The following is a 27,316-nucleotide window of genomic DNA, read 5'->3' on the forward strand; positions in this document are numbered from 1 at the left end:
CAGCACTCTGTAGGGAATAACGCCAAGTGGAGTAGGCAATGGTGCTCAGTGCAAGGCTTTCTGGGAGCCCTGGAGCGCTCCAGGAGAGGCTCTAACACGGCTGGCCTTCAGAATCCCTCTTGCTGGCCTGAATCCCATTATTTCTGCTGGGCTGGGCGGGGGGAGGGTGGTGGGGGCTGGTACTTGCACTATTTTATTTTTACTTTTCATTGAGGTAGGCAACTCATGTACAGCTGCCAGGCCTGACTGCCGGTGCCAAAGGGAAGGGAACTTTCTCAGAGCCCTCCCTTCCCCTCTTATCCCTACTGCCTGTCTGGACCTGAGCCTCACCGCGCCATCATCCCCAGAAGCATGACCGAGGAACAGCGCTCCAGAGGAGAGCAGGGGACCTTCTCGGTTGCCCGCTCCCACAGCACCTGGGTCACTGCTGGCTTCAGTTCATCCTTCTGCACAAATTCACAGAGCTGAAGAGAAAAGAAAAAGGGCTCAGGCCAGAAAATAATGATTCGCCCGGTCCTTGGTCCACTTCTCTGAAAAGAACACGGAGAACCTGAAGTGGATAAAAGCAATACTTAGGCCCGGCAAAGGAAGAAGTAGGCTCGAATTGTGAAGTTGGGGTTTGGGGAGGTATTTCCATCTCTGTCACTTTTCCACCCACATGGCCTCAAAACTACATTGGTTAAGACGACATAATGACATAACCTTGTTCAGTTCTGTGTGGAACCGTGGTTCTGACCACATTTGAGAGATTTCTAATAGGTCTTATTACTGTTACCACAACTCAACATGTCTGAGACAGAAGGCTCCATCCTTCCTTGCCTTCTCATTTTGCCCAGAGTACCAACATTCTTAGTCACATATACTTAGAACTTCACTGTCAACTAATTTTTTCTCACATAGTCTTACCTATTCTTCCTTTGTTTTTTAAAAAGATTTCATTTATTTATTTGAGAGAGAGAGAGAAAGTGTGTGTGTGGCAGTGGGACAGGGAGAAGCAGACTCCCTGCTGAGCAGGGAGCCCGATGCGGGGCTCAATCCCAGGACCCCGGGATCATGACCCGAGCCAAATGAAGGCAGATGCCCAGCCAACTGAGCCACCCAGGCGCACCCCCCATTCTTCCTTTAAACTCCATCTTCCATTAAGTGCAGTTCCATAGCTTTTCCTCCCCCCCCCGTCCAGCCCTGACACTGCACACTTACAGCAGCCTCCTCTCCACCAACCTGTGTGTTTGTGTTGGACTAGTCTCCCAAACACCTACTTCATCATGCCACACCTCTGCTCATCCTGTAGAAATAGCTCTTCTTTGCCTACGGTAGGGGCTCCGGACCAGGAGCTAGCCCACAAGACTTCAGGCCAGTGGCCGCCAGCAGGCTCTTCTTTCCCCCAGCAAGGAGATAGGCGGCCGGCATCACGCTCCACCTAGTGGAGGCCGGTGGTCAGGACCACCTCCACCTTCGGGCCCCACAGTCCAAAGGCTACACAAGCAAATCCGCCTAAATGAAATGCTGGCGAACAAGGGGAAAGTCCAGGACGTGTGAAACGCCTTCAGGGACCTTTACAATCCAGTTCCAACTGACACTCCCACTTTATTAGCTTTTCCAGGTAACAATTTCCAGCCCGAATACAATCTTCATTCCGCAACTCTCTGTGCTCTTTCTTGGCTTTCCATCTACGTCCTTCTCTCCTTTCTCCGATTCTCTATATCACACTTATCAAGACCCTGCTTAAGTCCTACCACCTACCTCACACTGTTCTCTTTCCCACTTGGGACTCGTCAGAGTAACACAGACGTTAAGAGTATGTCGTCCAGAGCTCTTATTGCAAGTCTCTCCGGCAAACCAGCTGTAATTAGCCGAGTTCCTCAACCTCTCAGTGCCTCAGACTTCTCACTGTAAAATGTGCACTACCAGTATCAGCAACAGGGCTGTGTGAGAATCACACAGGTTCGGCCGAGCCAACTGCTGAGAATAGCGCCTGGCATATTAGAAGTATTGCTGTGTTACCATTGTTGCTACAAACGTTACCTGTGCCACTTTTCCTGGCACTAATTGCCCGCGTGCTACACCGTCCCGGGTTTTATGTTTGGCTATACCCACCACACTGTTGATTCCTTTTAAGTTGGGAACTTGAAAACAATCTTACACTTTGCGGTGCTGAGTAAGTTGTGAACACACCATAACCACTCACCAATACTTGTTGAGTGAATAAAGAAAGTAGAAGTAAGGGGGCACCTGGCTGGCTCTGCTGGAGGAATGTGTGATACTTGATCTTGGGGTTGTGAGTTTGAGCCCCATGCTAGGTGTAGAGATTACTTGAATAAATAAATAAGTTTAAAAAAAGAAAGGAAGGAAGGAAGGAAGAAAGAAAGTAGAAGAAAGGAGACTTACGATTTCCTCAAGACACTGGATGGTCCCAACTGAGGCATCTACTAGTAGCAAAGAGAGATTCTGAATCAAAGCCTGGGCCTTGGCTCTGTGGGAAGAGCAGAGAGCAGAGGTCATTAAAAACTGGTAAGTTCGAACCCGGCACACAGGTTATTAGTTAGGGCTATCTGACCACAGCGTCAGATAACTATGTAGGATGGGCTTGACTGGAAGTCCAGCCCCACCCTGAGCCCCATTACAGATCTACAGGCCTCTGGATTCGGAACTCCTCTAGAAGGATGCCCCCGGCCCCGCCAGACATCCCATGAGAAGCTGACCTCAGAAAAGTTGGCAAAGCAAAAGTACCACATATACCTGGCGGAGTCCCCTTTGGGGTTGAGGTAAAGTTGGCGGTAGGCATTAAGCACAGCTTCCCGGACGCCAGGATCCTTAGACCAGATGAGAGGCAGCATGCGGCGCACCCCGACCAGGGCCTGAGGTACCCCAAATTGGAACACCATCACAAAGAATTCAATCACCTCCTGTACGACTGAGAGGACAGACACAAATGTCACCCATCTGCTTGGCAAAATTCCCCAGTACTAGAAGTGGCAGCTCTCCTCATTCTCCCCGAGAATGTCAACTCCCAGATGGCCCTATCGTGAAATACTGTGTGTGTTAAAATGCGCATGCTCCATGGGGCTATACATAGCCAACAGAAATAAAGAATACCTGCCTTTTGAAGGAGCAGATAGTCATCAATAACATATGGACGAGACTGGTGTTTCCAACCCCAAGACCCAGGCCTTACAGAGAGGGACGCTGGCATACCTGTCGTTGTATTTTCATACATCATCTTGCTGATGATGCTAACGGCCTCTGTAATCTTCAAAGAGAACCTATAGGCATCCTGCAGATACTGCACCAGCATCTCCTGCTTCACCAGTTCATCGTTCTCCCGAGGTTTCCCAGGCTCGGACACACTGGGCTTGTCTTTACAGTCCGTCTGTTCTGGGCCCATGTTCCCTGCCGGCCCCTGGGTATTCTCCTGTGCGGAAGCTGCTGGGCCTAGGAGTTAGAGAATTACAGGATGGTTACTGCTCGAGGGCATATGGGGTAATCGAACAGCTATAACATCCCTGGATATTTGTTTCCACAGTGGGAAGGTATACATTTATTTTATTTTTTTTAAGATTTTATTTATTTGACAGCGAGAGAGGGAACACAAGCAGGGGGAGTGGGAAAGGGAGAAGCAGGCTTCCCGCTGAGCAGGGAGCCCGATGTAGGGCTCGACCCCAGGACCCTGGGATCATGACCTGAGCTGAAGGCAGACGCCCAACAACTGAGCCACCCAGGCGCCCCGAAGGTATACATTTAGAACCTACGCTAAAACATCTTGGTTCATTTCTCAATAAAGATTTCTAAAGTCCTCTACGGTTTTGGAAACATCCTTTCACAGCGTATGACTATCAATCTCAGGCCCTTGGGCTACTTCCATTCTGGAGCAGAGCCACTACAAACTCTCCTCTGATTTCTTCAGCTCTGCGTTCTGTTAGCCAGGTCAGCATCTGGCATAAAGTCCATGGCCCATATATACTAGCTGAAATGTTTTGTTTGCTAACTGAAAAAGGAAAAGGAATTACCTTTGAAGACAGTCTCCAGGAGATTCAGGAACCTGGTCTCCTCTGACTGCTCTGAGTCCATGTGACTGAAAGGCTCAGACTCCTGGAAGTGGCCTATGGCTTCTCGAGCGACAAGGATGGCCTGCCTGGAAGAACATCCATTTGTTACCAACTCGGGACCCACAAGAGCATCACTGCAGCCTTCTGTCACGGAGCCTACCTCATGGTTCCATCGAGAAGCTAGACCTACTGCCCCAAAGAAAAGGAACACTTCTCATGCTTACAAAGCTGAGAAGCACCTACTAAGGGTAGAGTAGAGCTCAAAACACTTTTCCCATTTCTCAAGTGACAAGGCTTTACTATATAGTCTTCAAGAAACTCAAATAAGGCTTTTCAAATTTTAAAGGTCACCAACCTACTTATACCAAACATCTGCTTAAAAACTTTGCTAAGTCAAAGTTTGGAAAAAATAAGTGTTCAATAACTGGTTAATTTATGGTACATCCATACAATGGGATTCCGTGTAGCCATAAAAAATAATGAGGCAGCTATTTATGCATAAATATTAAAAACACAACGATACATGATTCAGTGAAAAAAAGCAAGGTGGTAGACCAGCAGGTAGAAAATTCTATCACCTGCGTAAGAAGGCGAAGAAAAGAACATACGTTTGACTACATGTCTGTGTCATCTCTAGAAGAATGTGCAATAAACTCAGAATGTTGCTTCCCTGTGGAAAGGAGAACTAAGTGGCTGGGAAATAGGGTTGGAAGGGACTTTACAATACATGTCCTTTTTGTAATTTTAAATTTTGTACCATGTGAATGTACTAATTTCTTTTTTAATGATTTTATTTTTAAGTAATCTCTACACCCAATGTGGAGCTCGAACTCATGACCCTGAGATCAAGAGTCGCACGCTCCACCCACTGAGCCACCCAGGTGCCCCTCATCAATTTCTTATTTTACAAATAATGAAACTGAGGCCCAAGAAGTTTAAGCAACTTACTTGAAACTACAGAACTAGAATTATACTTATAGGCTCTTTTCTTTGAATGGACAGCTTTTGCATATTTAATTATAATATTATTTACAGTTAGTTGTTTGTGAAGTTTCTTTAAACATTTCTAAAAGTAGAAATGCATGCTTAATTGTGGACTATGCCGTTGGCATAAATCTGGTGTTCAGGCCATTACTACAATGAAAACACCTACCATCACCTGGTGGCAGCATACCCTAAGTACAGTTCATCTTAAAGAAACACTGTTCCTCAAAAGTTAATTCTAAACATAAAAAGGTCATTAGAGAATCTTTCACATACTTGTAACTAGCCTTGGCAAGCAACTGATGGATGCGTGTTTTCACATCTTCAATGGTCTCTGTATTAGCAATTGCCTCAGGAATCTCTTCTTCTTCCTGGGGAAGCTTTAGCAGCTGTTGCAGAGTACACTTCAACTCTGGCAGCATGGCTTCCCACTCCTCCTCTGGGTCCAGCGCTGCAGCTGAATGAGAAAGTCTTAGACTCTTTCCTTGGACTTTCTGACGGCAGGGAGCAGGAGGTCTCGGGTGAGGAATCCTACGCAGGAACTACTTACAAGGAGCTGCAGCTCGTCTCTGGGCCCTCATCTCTTGTAATTTCTGGGTTTCCTTCTGCAGTGGTCCAGCGAGGTCAGTGTCACTAAGCTGCCAAGGTCAAATGAGTTGCAGGGTCACTAGTTACAGAATTTGATCCCTGTTTCCATCTAATTCCTTCTCTTTTGGGTAGATCGAGCTTACTTACCTTGCAGGAAAAGGGATTATTGGCAAGGAAGCTGGCCAGCAGCTGAATGGCATTTTTACATACTAGCACCGACTTGTCTGCCAGACGTCCCACTGCTAGGGCCACCACTGCTTGGAAACGCGTCAAGGGGAGAGCCTGTGTGGGGGAGGGAGAGAAGGAGGGGCTCACATCCCACATCATCCATTCTGCTCAAGATGATCTTGAAGTACACGCTACATGAGCTACCCACTCATTCTAAAGAAACTTTTCTATGAGATATAAAACAGTTTCTCTTTGTAGTGGTTAAGATACAGTGTAATCCTTAAATGGAGCCAGGCATTCTTGTCCTTGGTAGAGGAAGACCTTTATTACTGCCAGTAACAATCTGAATCCTAGACTCTTCTGTGGAACACTGGATTCCTTTTTTGTTTGGCCTGTACACAGAGTACTGTATGTCTATGCCATGCAGGTTGTTCACCTTCTGCTGGACAATTCGGGTAAAGAGCTGCAAAACACGGCTCCGCACAAAGGAGTTGACGTCATGGCCATGGGCTTGCAAGGTGTCCAAGAACTGGTCTCTGGTGTCTCGGGCTGCTCCTCCCAGTTGATCACCATTCAGCACCTGCAGGACCATCTCTGCCATAGCTGCCAGCACAGCATTGCGCATCATGTAATTCTAAGGGCGAGAACCAGAGCTGGTCTGAGGGCTCCGCACTCCAATCCTAACTCGCCTTCCCCGAACTCTTGAGCCTGTTGAGGCACAAGTGACAAGGCCTTAAGTTAAGGGTAAGCTTGCTTCACTAAGACTTTTTCTGGTCAGCTGCTTACGTATTCACCCCTGAGGCCACTGGAAGGGGCCTTGTCTGCTCAGAGGAGAACACAGGGACAAAATAAACAACAGCCCCAAACAATTTTTCCCCATAAGGCTCATCACATCTATACACATTTGAAAAGCATTCATTTCTACCTTTCATCGGAGGCCTCAAAGCCTTTGATCCTTACTAATATAACACCCTCTTCCCCCCACTCCCCATTTCACATTTTACTGACAAAAAATGAGACACGGAGAAGCACAAGTAAGCCCTAGGGTGCCAAGCAAGTCCACTGCAGAATCTGGTGAATAAGGACTGGGGTTTTGCCAGGCCAGGAGCCAGAGAATGGGGTCTTGCACAAGAAGTTAAAGTAGATTAGATGACTGAGTAGACTGTCTTTGTCCTTGACATTCACCCAGAAGTGCCCTGCATCAATCTGGAAGGCAGCCAGGCAGAAAGAATTGAGAGGTGGCATTGTTTGGAGTGCTGGCGAGCCAGGTGGTAGGAAGAACGGAAGGGGCTTCATCCTGAGGAATGGAAGGGACTCAGAATCACAGCTGACTGACTCGCACTAGACTTAAGGTGAGGAATTGCCAGCCCCCCATCAGACCTGGATAAAACCAACTGATACTGAAATGGGGATTAATAAATGGCTCTTCAGTCAATGAAATTTATCTGCTTCTCTGTAGGAAGAAACTGCCACCGAGTTATGCTTAGATAACCTGACTTCATGGGAAAGCCATCTTCTTGTTATAAGAAACAGCCTTTAGCAATGGACTTAAAGTCCCCAGAAGAACCTGAGATCCGCAGGGGACCACGTACCTCTCCATCCAGATGATCCAGCAAAATGCACATGCTGGACATCAGGATGGCTGGGATGCGTTCTGCTAGTTCTGTCAGGAAGGCTGCAAAGCCTTTTGCACCTGCAGGGTCCCGACTCAGCTCCTGGGGACACTTCTGCCCAATCTCTCTATACAGGGAAGAAAACACAGCCACAGCAAGATAATTCAGTTCCTAGTAAGGAAAGGTAAGACTGCTATCTCATATCTGAAGAAATCTACTGTGCACAGAGAATGTACTTCCAGTCTTTCTGTATCTTCCCCCTGAGGGAGAGGAGAATCAGAAACTTAGAGAAGAGTCACCTTACAATCTCCCCCACTATGCTCTTCATTCCATAATCAGTTGCCCACAGGCTCACAGCTGCCACCAGTACGGGGGCCAGGTGTTCAAAGTGCTGCAGCATCTGGATGATCTTCACAGTGGCACCTGTGGATGTGCTAACGGTGAGAAATTATAGGCAAAACGGAAAACGTGGGGCAAAGCAGAGGGCTAACTTACTGAGCATATGGTTATAACGTGTCAAGGCGACACCAAGCAGGCGCGTGACGGCCTCCCGGGTGGGGCGGTTCTTCTGGTGACTAATGGTGGGGTTCTCCAGGAGGCGGTAGCAGCAGCCAGTAACCAAACTGAGAAGGAAGAGAGGGAGATGATGAAGTCAGCTGTGTGGATGCCATTCTATCGGGGCCCTGCCTCATTCATTCTCCCTCTCCTGCCCCCAAGGTCAGGGGCTTCTAGCTTTCGTCATTCTATTTTTTCAAAAGATTTTATTTAGTTATTTGAAAATAAGAGTGAGACAGCGAGCATGAGTGGAGGGAAGGGTCAGAGGGAGAGGGAGAAGCAGACTTGTCTCTGAGCAGGGAGCCCGACGCGGGGCCAGTTCCCAGGACCCCGAGATCATGACCCCAGCTGAAGGCAGACGCTTAACTGACTGAGCCACCCAGACGTCCCTTTCTTCATTCTACTGATCACCTTCTACACCAATTTGCTTTGCTTTGGGGCGCCTGGGTGGCTCAGTCGTTAAGCGTCTGCCTTTGGCTCAGGTCATGATCCCAGGGTCCTGGGATCGAGCCCCGCATCAGGCTCCCTGCTCGGCGGGAGGCCTGCTTCTCCCTCTTCCGTTCCTTCTGCTTGTGTTCCTTCTCTCACTGTGTCTCTCTGTCAAATAAATAAATAAATAAATCTTTAAAAAAAAAAAAAATTTGCTTTGCTTTGCTGACTCTAGATAGGTGCTCTGTCTTTCAAAATTACCAACTTTCAACCAGTTATGATGCCTACACAGAACCCAAATATATGATAAAAGGTAGGAGAAAGTCACCAGACTTCTCGTGGTTAATTCAGTCCTCATCTGGATCAACCTTTTAGCTGCACTGGATGCAGCTGATCACGCCATTCTCCTGGAAACACACATCTGACCAGATGCCAGACTCCCTTCCCCAGGGTACAATAGGGATTTCTGCGTTCCTCTAGCTACACTTACTGATTTAGTAATCTCATTCCAGTCTTGGGGCCATAAATACCATTTATATAAATACACTGTATTCCCAAATGGGTACCCTAGCTCAGACCTCTCTCCTGCGCTCCAAATTTGTATATTCAACATCAGAGTTGGACAACATTGCTTGGATGTCTGATAAGTATCTCAAACTTTGTATCTAAAGCAGAACTTCTAATTGTCCCCCCAAAACATGCCCCACAGTCTTCCCCATATTTCAATTGCTGCCAACTCTGTTCTTCTGAAAGCTCAGGCCCAAACCCTGGATGAGTCATCCTTGACTCTCCCTCAAACCTCACACACATCTGTCAGCTCATCCTGTAAGCTTTACCTTTGGGAAACAGGTACAGAATCCATGCATTTCTCCCCATCTCCACTGCCCTTCTTGGCTCTAAACTCCCACCATCTCTTGACCAAGTCACTGCAACAGCCCCCTAACTGGTGTCCCGCTTTCTTCCTTTCCCTTCTTAGTAATGTAACAGTAACCAGAGCACGATGCTTCTGTTAAAGCCCAAGTCAGACCACCTCACCTGCTTGGAATCCTCGAGCGGTGCCATGTCACGCTGAGAAAATGCCAAAGTCACCATGACGGCCAAGGAGCTGCACAGTCGGCTCCACACCGCCTGTCCCTCTCATCTGCCCCACTGCCCTGTCTCTGGCCTCGCTGCTATCACCTGTCTGTGCCAGATACATGCCCTCCTCGGGGTCTTTGTACCCGCTGTTCCGTTGTGCCATTCCTTGCCCTTGCTATGCCTCCAGATCCTCTCATGGCTCACATGGCCTCCTCTGGATCTTTGCTCAAATGTCACCACCTCAAAGAGGTGGTGCTAGAACAGCTGGTTTAAGATCACAACTCTGTTCCATCAAACTCCTCATCCCCTCCTCTCTTGTTCTCCACAGTAATAATCTATAAAACACACCATATATTTTACTTATTTTTTTTTTAAAGATTTTATTTATTTGACAGAGAGAGACAGACCAAGAGAGGGAACACAAGCAGGGGGAGTGGGAGAGAGAGAAGCAGGCTTCCTGCTGAACAGGGAGCCAAATGCGGGGCTCGATCCCTGGACCCTGGGATCAGGACCTGAGCTGAAGGCAGTTGCTTAACAATTGAGCCACCCAGGGGCCCCTATTTTACTTATTTTAAAAATCATCTTCTGCTCTATAATATAAATTCTAAGAGGGCAGAAACTTTTGTTTCCAGTGCCTGTCATAATACCAGCCATGTACCCAGCCATGCTCAGCAAATACTATGTCATAAATGAATAAATGGGCATTAAAGATAAGAAATTCATGGCAGTTTCTCACATTTGTCATCTACTTCCAAACAACTCAGTGTTAATAAGTAGACTTCTACGTATTATATAGAAGTGAGGCATGAAATGAAGTATTCAGAAAGAAGACATATCTAGCAACAGAGTCCTTGTACCTCACAGCTCACTATTACCCGTAGCCATCTTAACCACCCACCTGACAAATTCCTCTTCAATTATTGAGTGGTTCCACAGGTGACGAATGTCCAACTGGAGCAGCTGTGTTAGAAGCTGAAGAATTGGCTGCCTCTCTTCTTCCCAGTCAAAGCCATGGGCTCTCTTGGCCCGGGCTTTCTTTCCCTAAAAAATGACCATATGGACATGTAAGGAAAAATAAGAAAACAAATCGGGTCAAGATCTGCTAGTCTGAGTGCCCAAACTACCCAGTATTGAGACAAGGTAGAAACTAACACAGAAGACATAAACAAATTCCAAAATATAGAAGAGTTTCTTGTCAGGGAAAGATATGCTGTGATACTTTTGAGTATTTTCCCATAAACCCTAAATAAGGACAGAAAGGACTCCCAGAATTGTTGGAGTCCCTTCTTTCCCATCCATCCCCCTCTCTCTCCAGGCCCCATATTAAGTGAGCCAGAAACTCCAAATTACCTTCCCAAGGTCCAGGTCCATGAGGCTTGTCTGGCTGCTCATGGTCTCAAAGGATTCCAAGAGGCGGATCAGAGCATAACAGTTCATTTTGAGAGCATTTAGGTGGGCGCTCCTATCTGACACACTCAAAGCTGCATCATCCAGGATAGTGGGAAGTTCCTGGGAATGACGGGACACCACTGCGAGGAACAGAATCTGGAGTCGGCTTCATTCACTTTCCTCATACACCCCGACTTCAAAACACCCGGCAATTGCAGCCATCAGATTACCAAAGATCTGTGTTTCATCTCTCAGTGGTCACAACACAAGCCAAGTCCTTTGGGACCCCCAACCTCGATACCCTGAACATGCCCTGTCCCCACTCTCTCACTCCAGCTACCCCAGTTTCTCTCTGGAGACTGGAAGAACCACCTCTGTTAAAAAGAGGTAGTTCAAAAGTAGGAAATATTTCTTGTTGGTCTGCCCTTACAGCGAACACACACAACTCTGTATTGCCCACCAAGATTACAGACCTTAATAGGTCAAAGGTCCCTGGGCTTAGCCAAACCAACTGAATCACCACAGCCTTGATATCATCATGTGGCTGATAAAATGTAGGAAATAGTAAGCAAACAAACAGCGACAAACACCTTCCATCCCCTACCCCCTGACCCATAAACACCTTTTATCAGGAATTCCAGAGTATCTTCCTTGAGGCCAGGATCTATACTTCGAAAGTGACTATGAGGGAAAGAAAGTGTGGGGGGGTGAGACAGGAAACTGCAGAGCCCATTCTAGATCAGATCAAACCTGAAGAATCCAATACTTAAAAATATCTGTGAAATTGCTCAACTGAATAAATGTGGTGTTAAGTTGGGGTCAATGCTCATTAGTAGAGATATCAGTACCCAGAGCCTTTATCAGTGAACCTACAATTTGGAATTTCAGGACTAACATGCAAAGTTAGGGTCGATAGCGAACAGTTCTTAGAGTACCAGCCAGCTAGGTGCTTTATACTTACTGTAGAATGCTGTAGATAGTATCAAAGTGCTCCAGCATAGCCAGGGGCCCCTGAGCTCGGAAGGCAGCCTGAAATGCTATGAAGATGAAAGAAACTAATTAATAAAGGGGAGAGGGCTTTTTGGTAAATTCTATTCATGGCAGAAAATCGAGTTAATTACTTTTATTGGTTGAATCACAGAAAGAGACTATTCATTTCGATGTAACCTATTATTTTTTTTTTATAAGATTGTATTTATTTATTTGACAGAGAGAGACACAGCGAGAGGGAACACAAGCAGGGAGAGTGGGAGAGGGAGAAGCAGGCCTCCTGCGGAGCAGGGAGCCTGATGTGGGGCTCGATCCCAGGACCCTGGGATCATGACCTGAGCTGAAGGCAGACGCTTAACGACTGAGCCACCCAGGCGCCCCTTTTTATTTTTTTTTAAAGATTTTATTTATTCATTTGAGATACAGAGAGAGAGAGGGAGGGAGAGCATGAGCAGGGAGAGAGGCAGAGGGAGAGGGAGAAGCAGGCTCTCCGCCGAGCCAGGAGCCCGATGTGGGGCTCAATCCCAGGACCCTGGGATCATGACCTGAGCCGAAGGCAGACGCTTAACCATCTGAGCCACCCAGGTGCCCCATCGATGTAATCTATTATAATAATAGCTTACATTTGTCCTGTTTTATAATCAAAGTCTTACTCATCTCTGAGTTTGATAAAGCAGATGGCATTATGCCTATTTTACGGGAAAAGCAATTAAGTCTCAGAGTAGTTGTGTAACTAGTTCAGTGTAGTTAGTAGTGAACACAAACTCAGGATCTATTTTTTTTTTATTTTGAAATTACAAAAGTGGCAAAAAACATACAAAGTTTCTTTTAATTTTTTAATTTTATTATTATTTTTTAAATAAAGATTTTTATTTATTTATTTTTGAGAGAGAGAGAAAGAGCACAAGCAGAGGGAGCAACAGAGGGAGAGGGAGAAGCAGACTCCCCGCTGAGCGGGGAGCCCGATGCGGGGCTCAATCCCAGGACCCTGGAATCATGACCTGAGCGGAAGGCAGACACTTAACCGACTGAGCCACCCAGGCACCCTCGTACAAAGTTCTTATACTTTTCACTCTAATAATGTAAACATCTTACACAACCACAGCACAAGAATCTATTCTAAACTAAGAAATTAACATTAACCCAATGCTATTAATCAATCTACAGACCTTATTTGAATTCTGTTAGTTGTTTTACTTAAGTCCTTTTCATGGTCCAAGATCCGATCCAGGATCCCACAATGCATTTAGTTGTCATGTCTCCTTAGTCTCCTCCCATCTTTGCCTTTCAGTCTTGACGCTTTCAAAGTGTGCTATTCAGTTATTCTGTAGAATGTCCCTTGGTCTGGGTTTGTTTGCTTTCTCTCATGATTAGATTGAGGTTATGCATTTTTGGCAAGATGAACGCAGAAGGGAGGCTGGGTCTTTTCAATGCATCATATCAAGAAGTACATGATATCAATGCCTTATTACTATGTTAACTTTGACCACTTGGTAGTCAAAGGTAGGTATCTCCCCTGTAAAGTTACTATTTTCCCCTTTGCAGTAATTAAGTATCTTGTGCGGAGATATTTGAACCTATGCAAATATCCTGTCTCTCATCACATTTTGCCCACTATTTTAGGCATCTGTCCATGATTCTTGCCTGCCACAATTATCACTGAGATATTTACTATACAGTGGTTTCTCTTTTTTCTTTTTTTAAAAAGATTTTATTTTTAAGTAATCTCTACACCCAATGTGGGGCTTGAACTCACAGCCCCAAGATCAAGAGTCGTATGCTCTTCCAACTGAGCCAGCCCGGTGCCCATATAGGGTGATTTTTCCATCTCCATCATTCCTTCTACACTTACTAATGGGAATGCCACTTGAAGGATCAGCTGTCCCTTTCCCCTCAGTTATTTTTTTTTTTAAGATTTTATTTATTTATTTGACAGAGAGAGAGAGCACAAGTAGGCAGAGAGGCAGGCAGAGGGAGAGGGAGAAGCAGGCTCCCTGTGAGCAAGGAGCCCGATGCGGGACTCGATCCCAGGACCCCGGCCGGGATCATGGCCTGAGTCCAAGGCAGCCGCTTAACCAACTGACCCACCCAGGTGCCCCTCCCCTCAGTTATTTATTCAAATCGGAGTAGACCCATGGACATTTCTTTCTTTTTTTTTTTTTTTTTTAAAGATTTTATTTATTTATTTGAGAGAGAGAATGAGATAGAGAGAGAGAGCATGAGATGGGGGAGGGTCAGAGGGAGAAGCAGACTCCCTGCTGAGCAGGGAGCCCGATGCGGGACTCGATCCCGGGACTCCAGGATCATGACCTGAGCCGAAGGCAGTCGCCCAACCAACTGAGCCACCCAGGCGCCCGTGGACATTTCTTTTATTCGTTTTAATCCATTCCTCCTACGATCTATTTTGTTGCTCAAATTATCCCATACTTGACCACTGGGAGCTCCATCAACTTGACCTGTGTCCTTTCAACATATTCCCTTTACTTTCGCTCTCCCAGTTTCTTGTACCACAAGATGTTCCAGGCTCATCTTGTACTTTCTCTGGCCCAGTCCTGGAATCAACCATTCTCAACAGAGTCCTGGTTTTCTTTATGGAAATATGGCATCTAGAAACCAAGTTCAAGGCACTAGTTAGGCTGACTGCTATTGGAGTATCATAGTTTTTAGGCCTTCTCAGTAGAGAATAGCAGGCTTGTATGTGTATATGCACACATATCCCCTATATCTATTTTTATATGTGTATATATTAAAAAATGAGTTCATTTACATATTTACTTAATCTTAGTATAAACATAAAACAGTTTCAGGGGATGCTTGGATGGCTCAGTCACTGGGCGTCTGCCTTTGGCTCAGGTCATGATCCCAGGGTCCTGGGATTGAGCCCTACGTCGGGCTCCCTGCTCAGCGGGAATCCTGCTTCTCCCCCTCCCACTCCCCGTTTGTGTTCCCTCTCTCGCTGTCTCTCTCTGTCAAATAAATAAATAAAATCTTAAAAAAAAAAAGTTTCAGAATTGCTAACCTATATTCCTATTAAAAAAAATTTACTAACTTAGCTTACAATAATTGTGTAAAGTTCTTTTTTCCAGAGTATATAGTCAAAATACTACTGCTTTTCAAAGTTACGTAGGTTAGTTCTTTTTTTTCCGACTCTACAATGTGATTATGTGAAACACTTGTAACGTACTTGTTACCACTTTATATTACATTTTGAAAACCCAGTGTCTTTTGATTCTCAGGCCCAGTGCTCTTTTCATCCTGATCGTACTGCTTCTAGATAAACACTTCAGTATCAAGGGGAGTAGAGTTGAATTATGTCTTACAACATGTAGGAGTGACAAGGCAGTATGGGAATTAGGTTTTGACCCAAGTTATATACCAAGCTCTTTCTGAGGACGGGGAAGGAAAGAATTCCACCAAATTCTTCTTTTCTGTAATACCAAGCTGGTTTGCCTTGAAAGTAAAGCCAGAATCTTGTACTCCAAGTATCACTGCTGGCATTGACCTGATTGATTATAATGTTAGGACGTCCAACTACGTACAAATCCTGTGATTTTTTTTTTTTTTAAAGATTTTATTTATTTTGACAGAGAGAGAGACAGTGAGAGAGGGAACACAAGCAGGGGGAGTGGGAGAGGGAGAAGCAGGCTTCCCGCTGAGCAGAGAGCCCGACATGGGGCTCGATCCCAGGACCCTGGGATCATGACCTGAGGCGAAGGCAGACGCTTAAGGACTGAGCCACCCAGGTGCCCTGTCCTCTGTGATTTTTAACAAGCTGTCTTATTCCTCCAGTTCTTACAGCCTCCCTAGCACTATAATCATAACACATTCTCCTCTTCCTTTATACTTCTTACTCTATGCCTCTCTGACTTTAATAGACGACTGTTCTCCACTTTACCAAAAAGAATGAGACCCAAAGCACAGGTTCTCTCGTAATCCTGCCTCCCTATCAACAAACATCTCTGCCAACATCTTCCCATTCTTTGCCTGAGTCTCAAGCAAAAAGTTCCTCTCTTCTAAAGCTAACCTGTCCCACTGCCCCAAGATTTATCTCCTCTTTTTCACCTTTGCTTTTTATCCTGTCCAGGACTTGCTCTTATCGTGCCAACATGCTCAAGCCTCCCTTTATTTTTTCTAAAGATTTACTTATTTATTTGTCCGGAGGCGGGGGCGGGGGGTGCAGAGCACAAGCAGGCGGAGTGGCAGGCAGAGCAGGCAGAGGGAGAAGCAGGCTCCCCGCCGATCAGGGAGCCTGACACGAGACTGGATCCCAGGACCCTGGGATCATGAACCGAGAGGAAGGCAGACGCTTAACCTACTGAGTCACCCAGGCGTCCCTCAGGCCTCCCTTTAAAACAAACAAAAATGCTCAATGCCTTTCATTTGACCTTGCTATCATATCACTTTTAAATTGTGTTTCCTTGGGGCGCCTGGGTGGCTCAGTCGTTAAGCGTCTGCCTTCGGCTCAGGTCATGATCCCAGGGTCCTGGGATCGAGCCCCGCATCGGGCTCTCTGCTCAGCAGGAAGCCTGCTTCTCCCTCTCCCACTCCCCCTGCTTGTGTTCCCTCTCTCGCTGTGTCTCTCTCTGTCAAATAAATAAATAAAATATTTAAAAAAAAATAAAAATAAATAAATTGTGTTTCCTCTTTCAATTTCCTGAAATCTGTTTCTGAGATTTACCAATCTAACAACTATTCTCTCAAAGATGACCAACTACCCATTTTTCATTACAACCAATGATTTTTCTTGGTCCACATATCTCTTTAATTCTTTGAAGCATTACCCACTGATCTAGTCAGACTGCTTTAGGTTTACATTTGACTTGAACATTTACCAGACCAAGCTATTTAGCTTACTAAGTCTGTTTCCTCTTCTCTAAATTGGGTGTAATAAAAGATCACACCTATAGGGCTTTTCAGAATTTTTTGGTAAAGGTTAAGTAGAGATAATCCCCATGAAGCAATCAGAACAATACTTAGCATACAATGTAACTCAGTATATGTAAACTATTAACCGACCTTACAAACCTCTTTCTGTGATCTGGAAAATACAGAAAATGGAAAAAAGAGAAAGACATAAGCACTGTTAACACCTGGCTAAATTTTGTCTATTTTGTATGCACAGCATTTCTGCTGTTGAGGCCATATCACATATTCACTTCTCTGTTCTGTTTTTTTAAGATTTAAAATTACAGGGGCGCCCGGGTGGCTCAGTCATTAAGTGTCTGCCTTCGGCTCAGGTCCTGATCCCAGGGTCCTGGGATCGAGCCCCGCATTGGGCTCTCTGCTCAGCGGAAAGCCTGCTTCTCCCTCTCCCACTCCCCCTGCTTGTGTTCCCTCTCTCGGTGTGTCTCTCTCTGTCAAATAAATAAATAAAATCTTAAAAAAAAAATTTTAAATTACAATAAGCATATTATAAAACCTTTGTAAATAATTTTTAATGGTCACATAATATTCCACTGAATGTATGTATCTTAATTAACTTACCGTTCTTCTATCGTTAGACATTATGGTATTTCTTTTTCTTTTTTTTTAAGTAGGTTTCATGCCCAACGTGGGGCTTGAACTATGACCCTGAGATCAAGAGTCACATGCTCTATTGACTGAGTCAGCCAGGTGCCCCTATTGTTAGACATTATGGTATTTCTAATTTTTTCCACTAAAATTCACAACACAGGGCGCCTCGGTGGCTCAGTCGGTTAAGTGTCTGCCTTTGGCTCAGGTCATGATCCCAGGGTCCTGGGATCCAGTCCCGTGTTGGGCTCCCTGATCAGTGGGGAGTCTGCTTCTCCCTCTGCCCCTCCCCCCTGTTTATGCTCCCCCCGCCCCCAAAATTCACAACACATTTATTCCCCTGGCAAATCTGGATTAAATCCAACTGACTGCTTACTCCATTCATGTAACCACACAAATAAAAATGGCTTGACAAAAATACACAATCATGCCAACTATTCTCACTTTAAACTTATGCGCATTAACTTCAAGTGGACCCTTAGTATTTCTTGCTAAGCCTATTACCAATTCCCAGGCCTACTCACTTTCTTCTAGGCAATTATTTCATACTTTTCCTCTGCTCAGAAGATCAAGACCTTCTTCTCCAGCTCCCTCTCAGTTAAAGGGTTCACTTCCTATCTCATGGAGAAATTAGAATCACACAGAAGAGAACTTCCAGCCACCCCAAGATCCGTAGCTTCCTGCATTATATGCATCTGTGCCCATGTACTCTGCCTTCTCTTTTGCTGCTGCGGATAAACTAACCCATGCTCTAATGAAACCATCTCCTCCCCCTGTGCACCAGATCACACACTCTCTCACCTACTAAAGATACTGCCCCAACACTCGTCCCTTCTCCCTCCTGCATCATCAAACTTTCCCTCTCTGATCGCTTCCATTCATTCAGCACATGCACATGCAATGCCACCCATCTTACAAAAAAATCCTCCCTCAACTCTATCTCCTCCTCTACTACCACCCTATTTCTCTGTTCCTCATTAAAGCAAAACAACGACAAAAAGTTATCTAAACTGTCCTCTCATTTTCTCATAAGCCTCTTCCAATTAGGCTTTTGCCCCCACCACTCCTCTGAAACCGCTTTCCCCAAGGTTGCAATTGCCACATTGCGAAGTCCAGTCATTAATTTGCAGTTGAGCTCTCCCTTTCTTTTTGAAATGTTCTCATAATTTAGCCTCCAGTTAGCGCCTCTGTTCACTTTCTACCTCAATGACTGGTCCTCAGTTTCTCCTACTGGTTTCTTTCTCATCTTCCCAGCTTCTACCGGACTGTCTCAGATCTTATGTTTTTAAATTGCTTTTCTTCTCCAACTACATTCAAATTTCATAGCTTTAAATGCCCTCTACATGCTGAATATTAAACCCCAAATGTATAGCTGTAGCTGGCACCTCTCCCCTGAACTCCAGAACTCTACAACCAACAGACTAAACCTGCTCCTTTCGGGCGCCTGATTAGCTCAGTCAGTTAAGCGTCTGCCTTCAGCTCAAGTCATGATCCCAGGGTCCTAGGATTCAGTCCCACATTGTCAGGCTTCCTGCTCTGCAGGGAGTCTGCTTCTCCCTCTGCCCCTTCTCCCACTCATTCTCTCAACCTCTCTGTCTCTCAAATAAATAAATATCTTAAAAAAAAAAAGTAAATAAACCTGCTCCTCTCATATTCTACTCCATCTCAGTAAATGGCAGCTCCATTCTTCCAAAAGCCTTGTCATCATGCTAGATTCTTCTTTCTCTAACCCTATAAATTCAAGCCAATCCATCAACAATCCTGTTTGCTCGACTTTCAACATCTGTTCAGTACCTAACTTTTTACGATTACCTCCACTGCTATCAACCCCAGGCAAACTACCTGGTACTACTGTATTAGCCTCTCAACTAGTCTCCCCACTTCTTCCCTTGCCCCTTACGCTCTCTATTCAACACAACAGTGATACTTTTAAAACGTCAGACTGTGTCACTCCTGTGTTCAAAACCCAATGGCTTTCAAACTCACTCACACTGAAGCTATATCTTTACCATGACCTACAAGACTCTAGATTAGTGCTTCTCCAACTTAAATGCGCATCTGAATTACCTAGGGATCTTCTTAAAAAATGGATTTTCTGATTCAGTAGTTCTGAGTTGGATCTTGGATTTCTGATAAGTTCCTAAATCATGATTCTAATGTTGCTAGTCTGAAGACCACACTTAGAAGAGCATGACTGTAGAGGAATCTGCATCACTTCTCATCTGACCTCTTTTGCCCTAGCTTACTCCACTCCAACCATATTGGCATTTTCCCACCTCAGAGCCACAGCACTAGATTTTCTCTCTGCTTAGAATGCCTCTGAGAATTGGCATAGTTCACTTCCTCACCTTTAAGGCCTCTGCTCGAACATCACCTACCAGCAAGCCTTCTCTGATCATCCAACATAAAATGCAGTTCCTACCCCACCATGCCATATCTTGTTTATCTTGCTTATTTTTCTCCCTGGCACTTGCAACCATCTGATAAATCCCATTATTTGTTATTTATTCCTTGTTGAGAACCTTGAGAGAAAGAACTCTGTCAACTTGTCTTTTTGTCTACTGTTGTATATCCAGTACCCAGAACAGTGCCTGGCACACAGTGTATCGTCAGTAAATACTTGTTCAACAAATTAAGCGATTTGATCTTGCAGAACTTATAGTTAGGGTTCTAAACACCAAAAGCAATGCAATTGTTATAAAAAAGAACTCTTAGTGATTATTTTAAAAATTATGCATTATAATAACTGAAGGACAACTGACTACAGTGTAGCCTGTGCAATTGGTGATGCCTATATCAACACAGTATGGAGAGAACAGTCTCTCTCTCCCCTAGAGTGGATACTGTTGGCTAGCCACCTACCCATGGACCGCCACACTCTGCCTTCTTTGCTTACCAAACGGTGATATGTCTAGGTTTGGGGAGGCTCCTAGATAATAATCTTGATCAGTTTAGACAATCTGGGTGATTCCATTTCCCTTACCAGTAATTAGTCAGGGAAATAGGCAAAACCCAATTCTGGCTAAATCTGTTGGGAGGCTTCTGGTAAAGTTTTAAAAAAGGAAAGAAGAAAAGAAAAAGCATAAGATAAAAAAAAAAAAAATCACCTTTTCTACCTCTGGACATCAGAGCAAGGAGCTACCATCTAGCAACCATGATGGGAAGGCCAAGAGGAGACAAGCTGGAGTTAAATTATCAAGCTGTTGCATTAGCCAACTCTTCTTGTTGCAGGAGATAACAAACAAAGTAGGTTATTATCCCTATCTTTACAGATAAGGAAACTGAGGCACAGAGAGAATAAGTAACTTGTCCAAGGTCAAAGTGGTAGAGCCAGGATTCAGATTCAGATAGCTTGGCTCCAGAGTCTTAAATCTTTACTCTATGTACTTCTCCAAAGCAACCTAATTGATAGAAGACCACTTCCAATAAGTATAGTGATATTATGGGGTCTCACTGATAACGTATAAATTGTCTTGTTCATCTGTAGGTTTCAATGGATAACTGCATTGTCCATACACTGTTCAGTGTAGCAGCTGTACATATTTGTCATCCCCCCCCCTCCAATTAGTGCACACTCTTGGAAACAAGAGATCTAGACTTTAAAAAAGTATTACCTGAAACAGGTCAGGTCAAGTCCCACACATTCTGAGAAAGCCTATAACCTTTAAATCCACCAGAACTTAATTTTGGCTTATAAGAGGTAAAGATCAAAAATACGTTTTTGTCCAAAGAGTAGCCACATACACCCAGGCTGTTTATTGAATAATTGAGGAAAGGAGGTCAATGTGTATACTCTCCATGTAATACATCCTAAGCAACGCTAGGAAAAAAACAGTGACTAGGCAAGACAGGTTCTTTGCCCTCATGGAGCTTAGTCTGTAGTGGAACAGACAGACAATATAATTACATGTGGGAGGGTTGTTTTGAAGTGCTAGGCACAGTAGCAGCTATGGAGTCTTACCTCTAAGCTGTGATGGAAGATTTCTGATGGACAATATCTCTTGCACAACATATTGATTCACCCCTCCACTTTTCAACAACTCCTCTGGGGATAAGGGCAGATGGAACTCATACAGTTGGGGAGACATCCTTCTCCCACTGGCTCACAGGGCTGGAAAACAAACAGCAAATAGGTCAGGGTTTAATATCTAAGGCCTGTCTTTTTATCTGGTTCTATTATTCTCCCCTCTCCAATATATGACGCTTATATCAAACTTTTATCAAGCTCGTAACATTATCTTAGAGGATGTGAGATCAACCGTGGACTAGAATCTAATTCTAGTTGTGACTCTGCCATTTGGTCATGTCACATAACCCCGTGAACCTCATCTGCAACACGGAGTTACTAATCTCTGATTATTTTACAAAGTTGCTGTGACGATCAAATGAGTCAAGGGATATGAAAATGGACATCATATCTGATATAGTTCTCCAAACGCCAATCTCAAGGAATGCATAATAACATAACCCAATTTACAGATGAGGAAATTGAAGCTAAGAAAGGTTAAGCGATTTGCCCATATTCCGTAGCGGATCTGTAAAACTTATTGTTTCTACATCTTACCCCAAATATATACGCATGGAACCTCCCCGCCTCTCCTAACGCGGCCTAATACCGCGTCATATTGTCCCGTAGCCAACATGCCCAGTCTTTCATTCCCCGCTGCCCATTAACACCACACCTCACAAGAGTTCACCCGCCGCTCCTCCGACTCAGGTCGTGAGGCCGAAACGAAGGAAAAAACACGCAGTGCACAATACGCACCAATGAGCACGGCAGCACTAGGGAGCGGGCAGAGAAACCGGCCAATCCCCGGCAGGCGGCGGCAAAATTTCCGCCTCACAGCCAGGCGCCGCGCGGGCAAAGCCACAAACGTGCAGTTCAAATCTCAACGGCCGTTAGGAGGCCAATCGCGACACTCCCTGCGGAGACCGGCCAATCACATCGCAGGAGTCGGGAAGCCGGGCAGCGCCGCCGAGGGAGGGGCGGGGCCTAGGTCCAGTACCCGCCCCCTTCGCCTCGCGGCCACCCGGTTCTGCTGCCCTTCTAACCCGGGAGTGGTAGCGCCCCTGGGCTGGGGACCTACTCAGTCACCCCCCCCAGGACAGGAGGCAAGTCCAAGCTGGGAATTTAGGAGGCTTAGGCTCTAATCCACGTTCCGCCATCGCCTCTGCTATATGACGTCCAGCAGGTCACTTCACTCTCTGAGCCTTAGATTTCCTCCCCTGTAGAAAAGGGTTAATAAAAACAGCTACAGCGCAAAACTGCTGTGAGGAAGAGAAAAAGGAAGTTCAGGGTTCCAGGGTCTGCACCTTCATCTCCCTCACAGTTGAGGGACGCCCCCCAGGAAAGGGTGAATTTTCTTGAAATTCAGGTTGGGGGCGTCCCATACAACGACGATACGAGTGGCTCAGCTCTTCTGACGCCCCACGATTTCCGCGGGCGAACCGGAAATGCCGGGGCGAGGCGAGGCGGGGCGGGAGGGTGTCAAGGCCTCTCTACACCGGAACCCGGAGGGCGGGGCTTATGGCTGGGGAAGGAGGGGCCGAGGCAGAGTGAGGCCCAAGATGGCGGCCTCCACCTAGGGTCCTCTGACGCTAGAGCGGAAGGTACCTGTCAGCTCCTTGAAGGCCACGTGCGACGCTATTCTTATGCTTGTGCGGGTGCTGTTGTGGGGGAGAGACGAGAGCAATGGCAGGGAGCCTCTTTTTGGGGGCAGAAAGGGTCCTATGGGGCCGGGTGCCCTTGGCCTGCAGAAGCTTCTCTTTGGGTAAGTGGCTGATGTAGAAAAACTCCCCAAGAACTGCTTGCCTGTAAGAGGCTCATATTCATTCCATTTCTTCCCCATCCTTAGGTATTCCTAGAATGTTCCACGTAAGGCTCACCCTCCCTCCTCCCAAAGTGGTTGATCGTTGGAACGAGAAGAGGGCCATGTTCGGGGTGTATGACAACATCGGGATCCTGGGTAAGACGCGACTCCATGGCACAGAATTTCAGAATGGCACTTGTGCCGTAAAGATTTTTTTCCACCTGTGTAGGAATGGTACCGTGCTCAATCGTAAGAGCAGACACCTACGTGTCTATTTAGGTTGTGTTGGGTGCTGTTACTCCTTATAATAACTTCTTCACTTTACAGGCAAGGAAACTGAAGCACAGAGACGTTGTGTGATTTTCCCAAAGCTAGTAAATGGCAGTGCCAGAATTTGAACCCCAAGCAGCCTGGCTCCAGAGTGTGTGCTCTTGAACATGTGGTGTAATGTGTCTTGTCTGTAGGTGTAGCTCAGGGAAGTGCAACTGTGTGCTGAAGGCTTAACTGGGTCGAGGCTCACTTCCCTCTTGTCTTGGAACTAATACGTTCTCTCACATTACACAGGAGACTTCAAAATGCACCCCAAAGAACTGATCAAGGGCCCCAAATGGCTTCGAGGCTGGAAGGGGAATGAATTACAACGTTGTATCCGAAAGAAGAAAATGGTTGGAAATAGGATGTTCCTTGATGACCTGCACAACCTTAACAAACGCATCAACTACCTCTACAAACACTTTAATCGACATGGGAAGTATCGGTAGAAGAGAAAGCTGGGAACTGTGGAAGAGGCACATCTGTCACCTGGGAGAAGGGGAACAGTACTTTTCCTTATAAGGAAAGGAATTTGTATGCTCCTTGTAATAAAATGGGGCTTCTTTGGAATCTATTATCCACATACTTTATTTTACACTAGATGCTACTTTTACTCATTCCTGTAGACTATGACGTCTGACTCATCCATAAGTCCTATAGTCTTAGGTTTGGACTTAACCACTTGCCCTTTGCAGACTAGCCATACCTATAGCTTTTATTTATTTTTATTTATTTATTTATTTATTTTTATTTTTATTTTTTAAAGATTTTATTTATTTGACAGAGAGACAGCGAGAGCAGGAACACAAGCAGGGGGAGGGGGAGAGGGAGAAGCAGGCTTCCTGCGGAGCAGGGAGCCCAATGTGGGACTCGATCCCGGGACCCTGGGATCATGACCTGAGCTGAAGGCAGATGCTTAACGACTGAGCCACGCAGGTGCCCTACCTATAGCTTTTAAAAAAGAAAAATTATTGTTGGCACTTTTGACATTTAGCCCTTCATGTATTGAAAATGGTATTTTTAATTGCCTCATAATTCTGTTATGTTAAATGTATTTTTAAAAACACTTTCACATTGGTTGAAATGTAACAGATAAGTGGAATTATGCTTCTGCATTATTCTCATCAAAAATATTGGGTACCTTTTCTGAGCTGAGAACTGTAGGAATAACAAAATGTAATAGATAATACGCTTTTCTAGTTAGGGAGTAAAGATATATTCACACATGTACACTTTAATAGGAGGCATTGAGTACCATATGAATGGTTTACATCCTAAGCCTGACTGATCATCAGAATCATCTTGGTAGTTTCGTAATTTCAAAAGCCTACTCCCTGCCTCCAAAGATTTGTGATCTGTAGGGCTGAGCTGAGTTTTGCACATCTATGTGTTGTTGTTTTTTTAAACACATTTTAAAAATGTATCCATACATGCAATGCAAAATTTAAAATTACTAAAGGGTAATCAGGTAAAAAGTTTTCTCATAGCCTGTTTTTTTTGTGCTCCTTCACAGAGGTCACCACTCTTTTTTCCCAGAGGCAACCATTCTTAAAAGATTTTTTTTAGTCCTTTGGACATATACTGTGCATGTACAAGCATATATTAACTGTATATCTCCTTTTGAGAAGAGTAGGATTCCATACCCACTGTTCTGTACCTTTCTTATTTACTTAATATAACTTGGATATTTTATATCCTCACATTCTATACCATAATGTTTTACTAGTTTCATTTTGATAGATATTTAGATTGTTTCCAGGTTTTTACTTATTCAAAGTATTACTCCTCTAGTTTTCAATAATTCTGATTAAAATCCCTCAGGTAATTTTAATTAGCCATGTTTGGAAACCTCTGACACGGAGATAAATGATCTAGATAAGAGATTGTATTTGGCCTGATCAGGAGAGGTGTCCTAGAAGAGGTTGGATTTCAGTAAGGGAAGACGTGGGAGAACATTTCAAGCAGGGAAGAGAAGAGTGCTCAGTGGTGCATATGACCCAGCAATTCCACTCCGGGTTGGGTATATATCCAACACAAATGAAAACATGTTCATAGCATTGTTATTCATAATAGCCAAAAGGAAGATACAACCCAAGGGGCGCCTGGGTGGCTCAGTCGTTAAGCGTCTGCTTTCGGCTCAGGTCATGATCCCAGAGTCCTGGAATTGAGCCCTGCATCGGGCTCCTTGCTCCGCGGGAAGCCTGCTTCTCCCTCTCCCACTCCCCTTGCTTGTGTTCCCTCTCTCACTGTGTCTCTCTCTGTCAAAAAATAAATAAAATCTTTAAGAAGAAACAACCCAAATGTCTATCAACTGATAAAGAAAATGTGGGGGGTGCCTGGGTGGCTCAGTTGGTTAAGAGTCTAACTTCAGCTCAGGTCATGATCTCAAGATCCTGGGATGGAGCCCTATGTTGGGCTCCACACTCATTGAGGAGTCTGCTTCTCCCTCTCCCTATACACTGAGCCTGCTTCTGTCTCTCCCTCTGCCCCTCCCCCAGCTTGTGCCCTCTCTCTTTCTCTCAAATAAATAAAGTCTTTTAAAAAAGAAACATCATGTATGTAAATTAAAAGTACATGAACAGAAAATAGTACACATTTTGCAAAAACAATTATATCAAGCAATTTATAATGTCTGTGGCTCGGGAAGGGAATAGGGGAAAAAGGAATAAAAAAATGAAACACATCTTTTGATGGATAAGTAAAGATCATGTGGTCTCCCAGAAAAACAATGTTCTATTTTTTTTTTTTTTTAAGATTTTATTTGACAGAGCGAGAGAGCACAAGTAGGGGGAACAGTAGAGGGAGAGGGAGAAGCAGGCTCCCCGCCAAGCAGGGAGCCCGAAGCGGGGCTCGATTCCAGGACCCTAGAGTCATGACCTGAGCCAAAGGCAGACGCTTAACCATCTGAGCCACTTAGGCACCCCAAAAATGTTCTATTTTTGTCTAGGATGATTCATATTCTAAGAAACACATTTATTTAGTCTTGTTAGTTTCTTAAACTTATCAGTGTTTATTATAACAGGTCAAACTTTGCACAGCCTCAAGTATCTTTTGGTATTCTCACCACCACATTACACAATCATATGTAATGTGCATGTACAATATATGTATGTTTGTTGCTGGTTTGGGGTATAAAACAATGTAGTTCAAGATAGCTGTACATACTAGTTTTCTGGGGCTGCCATAACAAAATACCACAACTTTGGTGGCTTAAACAACAGCAATTTATTGTTTCACATTTCCAGAGGCTTAGCAGTCTGAGGTCAAGGTGTCAGCAGGGTTGGTTCTTCTGAGGGTTTTGAGGGAGAATCTATTTCTTGCCTCTCTCCTAGCTTCTGGTGGTTTGCTGGCAATCTTTGGTGTTCCTTGTCTTGTAAACATATCAGCCTGATCTCTGCCTTCATGTTAAAATGGCATTCTCTCTGTGTGCATGTCTCCAAATTTTCCCATTTTATAAAGATTCTAGTCATACCAGAGTGGGGCCCACTCTACTCCAATATGACTTCATCTTAACTAATTACATCTGCAACAACCCTATTTCCAAATAAGATCTCATTCTGAAGTATGAGGGTTAGGACTTCAACATTAAAAAAATTGTTTAAAGGGAAATCGGAGGTGGAGACGAACCATGAGAGACTATGGACTCTGAGAAACAAACTGAGGGTTCTAGAGGGAAGGGGGTTGGGGGGATGGGTTAGCCTGGTGATGGGTATTAAAGAGGGCAGGTATTGAATGGAGCACTGGGTGTTATACGCAAACAATGAATCATGGAACACTACATCAAAAACTAATGATGTAATGTATGGTGATTAACATAACATAATAAAATAAAATTTAAAAAAGA

General features: G+C 44.8%; 2 protein-coding genes and 1 non-coding gene across 11 annotated transcripts in view; 1 reads left to right on the forward strand and 2 right to left on the reverse strand.

Annotated features, from left to right (window-relative positions):
- The window catches only part of NCAPD2 (non-SMC condensin I complex subunit D2), a 28,588-nt gene extending 5,818 nt beyond the window's left edge, over nucleotides 1-22,770 (reverse strand). Inside the window, exons 1-18 of one of the 9 annotated variants that reach the window (XM_064591649.1) lie at nucleotides 22,664-22,769; nucleotides 21,312-21,461; nucleotides 11,811-11,886; nucleotides 11,472-11,530; nucleotides 10,811-10,989; nucleotides 10,359-10,501; nucleotides 7,895-8,022; nucleotides 7,699-7,822; nucleotides 7,379-7,526; nucleotides 6,223-6,420; nucleotides 5,766-5,900; nucleotides 5,581-5,668; nucleotides 5,307-5,487; nucleotides 4,008-4,132; nucleotides 3,196-3,432; nucleotides 2,740-2,914; nucleotides 2,389-2,473; nucleotides 331-464 (exon numbers count right to left, since the gene is read on the reverse strand). In XM_064591649.1, the coding sequence (XP_064447719.1) occupies nucleotides 331-464; nucleotides 2,389-2,473; nucleotides 2,740-2,914; nucleotides 3,196-3,432; nucleotides 4,008-4,132; nucleotides 5,307-5,487; nucleotides 5,581-5,668; nucleotides 5,766-5,900; nucleotides 6,223-6,420; nucleotides 7,379-7,526; nucleotides 7,699-7,822; nucleotides 7,895-8,022; nucleotides 10,359-10,501; nucleotides 10,811-10,989; nucleotides 11,472-11,530; nucleotides 11,811-11,886; nucleotides 21,312-21,438 (2,342 nt within the window). In that variant the 5' untranslated portion in view covers nucleotides 21,439-21,461; nucleotides 22,664-22,769. Of the gene's footprint in view, nucleotides 1-330; nucleotides 465-2,388; nucleotides 2,474-2,739; nucleotides 2,915-3,195; nucleotides 3,433-4,007; nucleotides 4,133-5,306; nucleotides 5,488-5,580; nucleotides 5,669-5,765; nucleotides 5,901-6,222; nucleotides 6,421-7,378; nucleotides 7,527-7,698; nucleotides 7,823-7,894; nucleotides 8,023-10,358; nucleotides 10,502-10,810; nucleotides 10,990-11,471; nucleotides 11,531-11,810; nucleotides 11,887-21,311; nucleotides 21,462-21,914; nucleotides 22,638-22,663 lie in introns of those variants that run through there. The other 8 variants (XM_045873996.3, XM_064591654.1, XM_045873997.3 and 5 more) reach the window with 8 other exon arrangements.
- Nucleotides 11,066-11,394, reverse strand: LOC123845172 (small nucleolar RNA U85). The gene has a single exon (XR_006791004.1). It is a non-coding gene; the product is annotated as a small nucleolar RNA U85 (small nucleolar RNA).
- A 102-nt stretch (nucleotides 22,771-22,872) lies between the features above and the next one.
- Nucleotides 22,873-24,042, forward strand: MRPL51 (mitochondrial ribosomal protein L51). The gene is made up of 3 exons (XM_045871123.3): nucleotides 22,873-23,121; nucleotides 23,206-23,316; nucleotides 23,725-24,042. The coding sequence occupies exons 1-3, from the start codon at nucleotides 23,043-23,045 to the stop codon at nucleotides 23,919-23,921; spliced, it is 387 nt and encodes a 128-aa protein (XP_045727079.1). The 5' UTR covers nucleotides 22,873-23,042; the 3' UTR covers nucleotides 23,922-24,042.
- The last annotated feature ends 3,274 nt before the right edge of the window (nucleotides 24,043-27,316 follow it).

The sequence above is a fragment of the Mirounga angustirostris genome, unplaced genomic scaffold, assembly GCF_029215605.1.
Source record: "Mirounga angustirostris isolate CCGP_5_RB_7025 unplaced genomic scaffold, mMirAng1.0.hap1 SCAF_5, whole genome shotgun sequence".
NCBI lineage: Eukaryota > Metazoa > Chordata > Mammalia > Carnivora > Phocidae > Mirounga > Mirounga angustirostris.

Excerpts from the sequence above, each read along its gene's own strand:
- MRPL51 (XM_045871123.3), top strand. The coding sequence starts at position 23,043 with ATGGCAGGGAGCCTCTTTTTGGGGGCAGAAAGGGTCCTATGGGGCCGG. Across the intron at positions 23,122-23,205 it reads CTGCAGAAGCTTCTCTTTGG|GTATTCCTAGAATGTTCCAC; the intron begins GTAAGTGGCTGA and ends CCCCATCCTTAG. Across the intron at positions 23,317-23,724 it reads TGACAACATCGGGATCCTGG|GAGACTTCAAAATGCACCCC; the intron begins GTAAGACGCGAC and ends CACATTACACAG.